General features: G+C 39.3%; 1 protein-coding gene across 1 annotated transcript; it reads right to left on the minus strand.

Moving 5' to 3' along the window:
• Positions 1-995: 995 nt before the first annotated feature.
• Positions 996-2,853, minus strand: LOC131617472 (2-methylpropanoate--CoA ligase CCL4-like). The gene has a single exon (XM_058888755.1). The coding sequence runs from the start codon at positions 2,851-2,853 to the stop codon at positions 1,159-1,161; it is 1,695 nt and encodes a 564-aa protein (XP_058744738.1). The 3' UTR covers positions 996-1,158.
• Positions 2,854-10,377: the final 7,524 nt, after the last annotated feature.

The following is a 10,377-nucleotide window of genomic DNA, read 5'->3' on the forward strand; positions in this document are numbered from 1 at the left end:
AACAGGATAACCAAACAATCTTGACATTTTAACCGGGCAGATCTCAAAATCTATGAAGATTTTTATATCTACTAATCTTCAACCAACCAAGAAACAAAAGAAGATTATCAAAGCTAGATAATCCTCAACCTAGGAACTGATCACACAATTCCCATCCATAAGCTTTTACGAGTTTAGCTTCAAAACTACATATATAATTCATATTTGGACAATATTCAACCAAAGTATATAAACATAGTTACCTTGGTAAATGTATACAATTCCACCATTCCAGAATTACAAGGAGAGACCTCACTCAAAATGGTACTTTCCTCCCAAAAGCAATTGACTATAAGAACTCGTGAGAGAAAGTTAAAATAAAACTTTAGAGAGAGAATGTCATTACACAAATTTGTGTTCTAGATAATTTGAAATGAGAAATTGAGCCTCTATTTATAGGCTTGAGGTTCCCCGAAAAAGGAAATAACATTTAACCAAAAATTATCGTTTCTAATCGATTAACACTTTTTTCAATCGGTTAGTTTTTGAAAATCAATAGTTGAAAATTAATCATATCGGTGATATGTGCTCCACACAACTTTTAAATCTTCATCGGTCTTTATCACAAAATTGTTAAACTTCATCTTTCCTTCATTTAATCGACGGTGAACAATACTCAATTTTCTATTTTTTTTACTCTCGGTGTGGTGGAAGAAGTTATCTAGTTTCGCTTTCATAATGGCGAGTGGCGAAGAACTTTCTTAAGTCCATGGTTTTTCATATGAGGGTTAAGCCCATAGTATTATACAGTACAATATCATTCAACACATATGTTATATATTTTTTATACCGAAAACAACAATATACAAAATTTAAACACAACTTATAATTTGCATATAATCAAGTGCTCGAACAAAAAAAATTTCAAAAAAAAAAAACATCTTACTAACGTTGAAATAAGCAAATAATTAAACTCAAGTGATTAATAAATTTTCTTAGAAGATGAACTTTCAGAGAAAATAACAATTCAAATCTTATATTTAGGTTACCTCTTGTTTGAACTCCAGATTACAAGTATATATTTTTTAAAAAAATATCAATATTAACACAATAAAAATAAACTTTAAAATATATAATAACAAAATAAATCCGATTTGAAAGCATGGTTGCATTTCATAATTAAATGCGACTTGGAAGCAGCAGTGGTGTTGGTAAGGGCAATGACCCCATACCCCGAGCAACCCCTCTAAGCACATGTTTCTGAACTTTCCCCGTCGCAGTCTTTGGCAGCTCCTCCTTAAACACCACCGTTTTAGGCACCATAAAATGCGGCAACCTCTCCCTACAAAACTCCTTAACCTCTCTCTCCGACGGCATTTCATCTCCCTTCAACTCATTCTTCAAACTCACAAACGCACACGGTGTCTCTCCCCAAAACTCATCCGGTCTCGCCACCACCGCCGCCTCTTTCACCGCCGGATGCATATACAAAACCTCCTCAACCTCCACACTACTCATATTCTCTCCGCCACTTATTATCACATCTTTGGTTCGATCTTTAATCTCCAAATAACCGTTTTCATGTATAACCCCAACATCCCCGGTGTAAAACCAACCGTTATTTCTCATACACTGCCACGTGGCTTCCTCGTCTTTTAAATAACCAAGCATCACACACGGGCCTTTCACAACTATCTCACCAACTGTCACGCCGTCGCGCTTCACGCTTTCTCCGGTTGGTCCCACAATGTCGAGCTCCGTTACTCCGATCCTCTTAACTCCTTGTCTCGCCTTCATCCTCGCCTTCTCCGCCGTCGGAAACCTATCCCATTCTCTCTTCCAAGCGCACGATACAATCACGCCGCATGTCTCAGTCATTCCATATCCATGACTAACGTCAAAACCTAAAGCCTCAGCGCGAATGAGAATCGTCGCCGGCGGGGATGAACCTCCGGTGAGTACGTGAACCGGTTTACTTAACGATTTCGATTTGTTGAAATTTGAAAGAATGTTGAGCACAACCGGTGCGGCGCACATGTGTGTTACTCCGTGAGATTCGATCAAACGGTAGATCGTCGGAGCGTCAATTCTACGCGCGCAGATGTTTGTTCCTCCTACGGCTGCGATCCCCCACGGGTAGCTCCATCCGTTAGAGTGAAACATCGGTAGCGTCCAGAGGAAAACCGGTTGCATAGGTACTGACCAATCTATGAGAGAGTCCAGTGAAACGATGAATGTTGCTCGGTGGCAATGCACTACACCTTTCGGAGACGACGTCGTTCCGGATGTGTAGTTTAAAGTAATTGGATCCCAGTCGGAGTCGGGTCGGATCCATTTAAAATTTGGATCACCTTTGGTTATGAGACCTTCATAAGTGTTATTGATAATGTTTCTATTTTTTGGCCGTGGAGGGATCTGGTGTGGTGCGAGAGTATCGTCGGTGATGAGGACTAGTTCAGGGGGCTGAATGTTTGTTGGAAATAAATCAAGAGCATTGAGAGTTAGAGTTAATGAGAGAATGTCTACAAAGATGAGTTTTGATTCGCTGTGGATGAGGAGCACGGAGAGGGATTTGTGGTCAAGTCGGAAGTTGAGATTGTTGAGAATGGCGCCGGACATTGGGACAGCGAAGTGGAGCTCGTACATGGCGGGAGTGTTGGGGGCGAGAACGGAGACGACGTGGCCTTTTCCGATGCCGAGAGATGAGAGTGAAGATGCGAGTTGGAGGCATCGGCGGTTGGTTTGAGACCATGTGAAGGAAGTGTTGTTGTAGATGATGGAAGTGGAGTTGCCGTAGACAATGGCAGCTCTGTCTAAGAAGGTGAGTGGGGTAAGAGGTGTTGAGTTTGGTTGGTTTTTGGTTAGATGGTTCATTGTAATATTGGTACATTCTGAAGTGGAGTTACTCATCACTATTTAAACAAGTAAAGTGGGTTTTGGATTTTGCTCTTGTCAATTCACACATTCAATTCATGCTAACAACATATAACAAAATAAAGATTACGTGTGTATTTTGGTTACGTAGTTCAAAAATTAGCTATGTTGTGGAAAAAAAAATTGATTTTGAGTAATTGATTTTAGAAAATTATTTTTTGTTAGTTGAATCTCAAGTAATAAATTTTTATAAAATTGAGTTGAACAAAATATTTTAGTATAAAATTTACTATAAGCTTTAAAAATTATAAATCTTAATTTTAAATAAAATTAATTTAACTCGAAAGTAAACAAATGTGTCACAATAGATTCTACACATTTAGAATCATTTATGAATGCTCCAAGCATATGTATTAAATTAATATTCCACTGCAAGGTGGGTTAGACTTACTTATAGGCCTTTAAATGTTAGTATGTTAGAGTAAAATTCTCTAACTACTTAACAACTCAATAAAAAAAATTATTTTATAGTGTAACAATTTCCCTCAAACTTGAATGGATGTTAAGCATTCTCAATTTCTAAACTAAAGATGTGAAGGGACCAAGATGTAGTGCGTTGGTGAATAAGTCTGAAACTTGATTCTTTGTGCTGATTAATATAAGATGGATTATCTTAACTCTGTGTTTATTAACATAAAATGGATTATCTTGACTTGTAATTTATCACTAATAAAATGACACTTAATCTCAATGTGCTTCGTCCATTCGTGAAAATTGAATTTGAGACAATGAAGATGACACTCATGTTATGACATAATATTGTGATAGTTTTTTAGTGTTTAGCTTTCGTGTTCTTAAAAATCATCTTCCTTTGCAACACTAACAAATAAGCTATCCTTTCTACGTAGAATAACGTCAAAATAGTTATAAGAGGGAAAATAAATAGTGAAAAAACTAGTAAACAAAATACACTTACACAAATACTCATCAAGCATTCATTTATCCTCTTAATAACCCATCAATTCCCTAATGTTTATAATGCAAAATTATTCTAGAAATTAAACATCATCCTTCTATGTCTCACTAAGTTTGTCAAAATCATAACTCGTCATTGACATAGGCTCTTCCATCTAGTACAGTAGAAATTAGTGTGTCCCATCCTCCTCAAAAATTGTGTCTATCTACTATGTATCACCTCATACTCAAACAAATGTGTCTTTCTAGTTCTTGTAATTAGAATAATAGAGAGTAGGAAGCCCCTTGTTGGGTAAGACAATTATTATAATCCAACTACCTTTGCTAAAAGCATAATTGTTAGGATGAAGTTAAGAGGGGGCGACATTGATAGCTTGGAGGAACTTAATCTCAAATATAATAAAAGGCATATCTACCCTAAAATCCGTTATGACGCCCTTGTAGAAATAGAAAAAAAATTATCCCCCACTCCTTGAGGCCACCTCATGTAAGCTTTCTCAACTTCCATCCAAGGATCCAATAAGACACCATCTTTATCTCCAGAAGTTGTTATGTATAGAGTTGACGTTTACTACCATGTTACAAAAGGTAGCCATAATTTCATCTAAAGTCTCAATAGGGAAGTCTCGTCGATTCTGAGTAAGAAGAAACCAAAACATCTATGTTTCGACGAGTCCCATATTCTTTTTCCAATCCACTCGCCCCAAACTCTCAACACAATGATGCTATAATTCTCATATCTCATTGGGGGTATCAAGCTTGATTATATTACTACTAGTGTGCAGGCTCAACGCTTTCATTAGGGCCGAGCAGGCCCAATTCCTTACCCAGGCCAAACAAGCCCAACCACTTCAGGCCCACTAACGCTTCCAATAGCCGTTATGAAGTCAGCTCCACGTAGGACCACGTGGTCAAACCAACTGCGAGGGATTCAGGCAACTCCCTCCGAACCATACGCCTTGATCATCCAGAACGCGGAGTTACTTGCTGACTCAGCCCTAACACACGGGGTTCTTGCAGTTTCCTAGCACGTGGGCCTCCAATTGGATTTGACCCAATTAAGGAACCTTGGCACAACGCTGGGGGCTGTAAATACCCTCTTTCAATAGAGGGTCAGGTAGTCATTCATTCTCCCATAAATCTTGTGTTTGCTCTCTCTCTGATTGCTTTCTCACTTTGGCATCAGAGTGTCTTGCAGGTACACCCCCCTCCAATTCTTCAAGTCCATCGAAGCTGACTGTGACGATCCACTCTGATCAGGTAAGATCACTTATAAATACCAACCTCTAAATATAAAAGGAAAATGATATAGAAACAAATATATGATATACATGTAGTTAGGCTTCATGAATGGATGAATGTAGTTAGGCTTCACAGGAGCAGCCAAAATAACAAAAGGTAGTGGTTACAAAGGAAAACTGTAATTAGATAAGTGAGCTATAAAAATGGTAAACACGTGTTTTGATATTTATAAATAAGAAGTAGCTCCCTCCATCCTAAATAGCCATCATTAACATGAAAAAACATCAAAGTCTCTACTTACATGCATACAAGTCAATGGATAACCCAAATTAGTCGATCATTCCTAAGAATTTTTTAATCATTTCCATCATTAATGACACATTTAAGTTTCTATTTAGACCCTTTGTTCAAAAAACCCAATTTCCTACACCATTCAGATGGCCAAAATCAAATTCAATCTCATAAGTGGCATTACCTTAGCATGTGACATTGCCCTTAAACCCTTCGCCCATACAAGCTTGGCGCTTTTTAGGATTGTGAACTGTTATGCTTGTGCCTTAATTACTTCGCCTTTGTAGGTCTAATGCTTGTGGGACTATGAATCATTATGCTAGTGCCTTAATCACTTTGTCTTTATAGGGCTAGTGCTCGAAGGACTGTGACCATTATGTCTCTTCCTTAATCACCTCGTCCTTACAGGTCTTCCGCTTAAGAGAATGTGACATTTCCCTTCGACACATCTCTCTCTTACAAGTCTTGTGCTTGAGTGGCCGTGAACTATTATACATGTGCCTTAATTACTTCACCTTTGCAGGTGTAGTGCTTGAGGAACTATGAATTGTTATGCTTGTGTCTTAATCACTTCGTCCTTATAGGGCCAGTGCTCGAGCTATGAACTGTTATGTCTCTTTCTTAATCACCTTGTTCTTGTAGGCCTCCCGTTTAAGAAACTAAGAACCGATATCTTTGCAATAACCCAAGCCCACTTTGCATCAACAGACATAAACCTTTTCATTTTAGATATCCCACAATCCTAGAAAAGTACTCCAACTAATAAGGGAGAGTTAAAACAACCTTTGAATCATACAGACTAACTCGCCATGTCATAATCTATAGACGAAGTCATGAACTTGAATTTAAGTTAAGATGACTCAACATTGAGTCATATATATATATATATATATATATATATATATATATATATATATATTGAAAGATTTAATGATTAGAATATAAGGTATATGTGAGATATTGGATCGAACTCTAGTATGGTCGAAGGGTAACTTCTTGGTTCGACAGTTCGACAGGGTTAAGCATGAAGTCGAAGGATTGTTCACTTGCTGGTGTCGAAGTGTGCATGCTGTAGTCGAAGATGGGTCTAGCATGCAGATGTCGAAGATGCTAGAGTTGTTAGCATGTTAAATTAGGTTTTAGTGTTTAAACCCTAATTTGTTAAGTTAGCTTGTTTATTAAGTTGGCTTGTGTAATGGGCCTTGCTGAAAAAGCCCATTAGTTAGTATGTTAGGTTTTATTATAAATAGCATACTAGTCTCTCATCATTGCTAAGCTGCAAATCCTAATTTAGGGTGAGAGAGGTTATTTGTTATTCTTGTAAACTTATAATCTTGTTTTAAGAGAAAGTAAAAGAATAACGGTTATAACCAATTATTGTGTTCCTCTTCTTCCTTGTCCTTTATTCTTCCTTGTTTTATACTTTGTTCTTGGCATTGAATTCACAACAAATTGGTGCGGTGAGCGTGGAGAAGATGCCTTCAACAAAGTATGAGATTGAAAAGTTCACCGGAGTGAATGATTTCGGTCTGTGGCGCTTAAAGATGAAAGCCCTACTGGTTCAGCAGGGTTGTTTGGAAGCGTTGAAGGGAGAGGCAGCCATGAATGCTGCATTAACGGCGGCGGAGAAGACAAATATGATCGAGAAAGCACACAGCGCGATTTTGTTGAGCCTTGGTGATAAGGTTCTTCGGCAGGTATCAAAAGAGACGACGGCATCAGGGTTATGGGTGAAACTTGAAAGTTTGTATATGACCAAATCGCTGGTAAATCGACTCTACCTGAAGCAGGCTTTGTATTCATTCAAGATGGTTGAAGACAAAGTGTTGGCTGAGCAGTTGGATATGTTCAACAAGATGATTCTTGATCTTGAAAATATCGATGTAAAGATTGATGATGAAGATCAAGCGCTGTTACTATTGTGCGCTTTGCCTCGATCACATGCTCACTTCAAAGAAACTCTCTTGTATGGAAGAGAGTCCCTGACGTTTGAAGAAGTTCAATCAGACTTGTACTCTAAGGACTTGAATGAACGAAAGGAGCATAAACCTTCGACTGTTGGCGAAGGTTTGGCCGTTAAAGGAAAACTCTTACGAAAGAATGGTAAGTTCGACAAGAAGGGCAAAAGCCAGTCGAAGTCTTACAGTGGCGAAGCATCTGGCATTCGATGCTATCATTGTAAGAAGGAGGGTCACACAAGAAAGGTGTGCCCTGAACGTCTGAAAGATCATGGAGGTAAGGATAATGGCAATGCAGCCATTGTTCAAGATGATTTTGAATCATCTGATGTTCTTGTAGTTTCAAGCAGTGACTCGAGAAGAGAGTGGATTATGGATTCAGGGTGCACTTGGCACATGACTCCAAACAAAGACTTGTTCGAGGAATTATGTGATCAAGATGGTGGATCAGTATTGCTGGGAAACAACAAGGCTTGCAAGATTGCAGGTATTGGATCTGTTAGATTCAAGCTCCATGATGAGTCAATAAGGTTGTTGACTGAAGTCAGGTTTGTTCCTGATTTGAAGAGAAATCTGCTTTCTCTTGGTGAATTCGACAAGAAAGGATATGTTTTCCAAGGAGAGAAAAGTATCCTAAGAGTCATGAAGGGTTCGAAGGAAGTCTTGAGAGGCGTGAAGAAACAAGGCTTGTATACCCTTGAGGCTGAAGTTGTAAGTGGTTCGACAAATGTTGTATCCACGAAACCTTTGTCGAAGACAGAAATCTGGCACATGAGATTGGGCCATGTCAGTGAAAGGGGTCTGGTCGAATTAGGGAAACAAAATCTGCTTGGTGGAGACAAAGTCGAAAAGCTGAAGTTTTGTGAACCCTGTGTACTTGGAAAATCTTGCAGAGTGAAGTTCAACAAAGGCAAACAAAGAACACATGGATCCCTTGATTACATCCATGCTGATCTTTGGGGGCCTGCAAGGTGTGCATCACATTCAGGAGCAAGGTATTTTCTATCCATAGTAGATGATTATTCCAGAAAATTATGGGTATTCATCCAGAAGACTAAGGATGAAACTTTTGAGAATTTCAAAAGTTGGAAGACTCTGGTTGAAAATCAGACTGGCAGGAAGGTCAAGAGGTTGAGAACCGACAATGGCCTTGAATTTTGCAATGAGGCATTCTACAGTTTTTGTGCTGCCTTTGGTATTGCAAGGCACAGAACTACTGCAGGTACTCCACAGCAAAATGGTTTGGCTGAAAGATTTAATCGAACTATTTTGGAGAGAGTCAGATGCATGTTGACTAGTGCGGGGTTAAAGAAGGTGTTCTGGGCTGAGGCTGTTTCGACAGCAACATATCTGATAAACAGATGTCCTTTGACAGCGTTAGATATGAAGACACCTGAAGAAGTTTGGTCGGGACATCCACCAGATCTCGACAAACTGAGAGTATTTGGCTGTGTAGCCTATGCTCACATTAGGCAAGACAAGGTCGAACCTAGAGCTCTGAAATGCATGTTCATGGGATACCCTGAAGGAGTCAAAGCTTATAGGCTATGGTGCCTAGAGTCAGGTCACAGGAGGTGTATCACCAGTCGAGATGTAGTTTTCAATGAAGCTGAAATGGCTTTTAAGAAAACTGATGATGTTGGTCGAAGTACAGAAACATCTGACGAAGAGCTGGAACAGGTAGAGATTCCTGTTGAGGTGGAGCATGTTGATGCTGAATTGCATATCCCAGATGAAGTCGAAGAAGAAGCAGAATATGCTGAAGTTGAGGAAACTGACGATGACTACCTATTGTCGAGAGATAGGTCGAGAAGAGTCATCAAGCCACCTCAGAGACTTGGATATGCAGATCTTATTGCTTATGCCTTAATCTCTGCAAGTGAGGTTCTAGACGAAGAACCTAGAGACTATAAGGAAGTTATGAGGAGTCGAAATAAGACTGAATGGATGAAGGCCATGGATGATGAGATGAAATCTCTTCATGATAATCATACTTGGGAACTGATCAAGAAACCTGCTGGGGCAAGGTTAGTCAGCTGTAAATGGATTTTCAAAGTTAAGGAAGGAATTGAAGGAGTGACGTCGAAAAGATACAAGGCAAGGTTAGTTGCAAGGGGTTTCACTCAGAAAGAAGGTGTCGACTTCAATGATGTGTTTTCTCCTGTTGTGAAGCATAGGTCCATTCGAATGTTGCTTGCCATGGTGGCACAGTTCGATCTTGAACTGGAACAAATGGATGTGAAGACTGCGTTCTTGTATGGTGATTTAGATGAAACGATCCTGATGAGGCAACCTGAAGGGTATGTCGAAAAGGGGAAGGAAGATTATGTGTGCGAGTTAAAGAGATCTTTGTATGGGCTGAAACAATCTCCTCGACAGTGGAATAGGAGATTCGACAAGTTCATGGCACGCATAAGTTTCATTAGAAGTCAGTTCGACCACTGCGTTTACTTCAGATTTCGACCTGGTAATTCATTTGTTATTTTGTTGCTTTATGTGGATGATATTCTCATAGCAAGCAACAGTGTCGGGTGAAGGCTGAACTCAATAAGGAGTTCGATATGAAGGATCTGGGAGCTGCTTCCAGGATTCTTGGAATTGACATTCGAAGAGATAGAAAGAAGTCGAAGTTATGCCTATCTCAAGAGGCATATCTACGGAAGATTCTTGAAAAGTTTGGTATGTCAAATTCGAAGCCAGTTGTGACTCCAACAAACCCTCAATTCAAGCTGAGTATTGATCAGTGTCCCAGTACTGATGTCGAAAGAGCCTATATGAATAGCATCCCATATGCTAATATAGTCGGTTCTTTGATGTATGCTATGGTCTGTACTAGACCCGACATAGCATACGCAGTAAGTCTTGTAAGCAGGTACATGGCAAATCCTGGAAAGGCTCACTGGCAAGCATTGAAGTGGATTTTAAGGTACATAAATGGGTCTCTAATTAGAGTCCTAATTTATGGTGGAGCCTTGGGTGAAAATAGTAAAGCAGTAATAAAAGGATATGTCGACTCTGATTATGCAGGTTGTATGGATTCCAGAAAATCTATTTCTGG

Source organism: Vicia villosa, linkage group LG7, assembly GCF_029867415.1.
Source record: "Vicia villosa cultivar HV-30 ecotype Madison, WI linkage group LG7, Vvil1.0, whole genome shotgun sequence".
NCBI lineage: Eukaryota > Viridiplantae > Streptophyta > Magnoliopsida > Fabales > Fabaceae > Vicia > Vicia villosa.

Excerpts from the sequence above, each read along its gene's own strand:
- LOC131617472 (XM_058888755.1), bottom strand. The coding sequence starts at position 2,853 with ATGAACCATCTAACCAAAAACCAACCAAACTCAACACCTCTTACCCCA.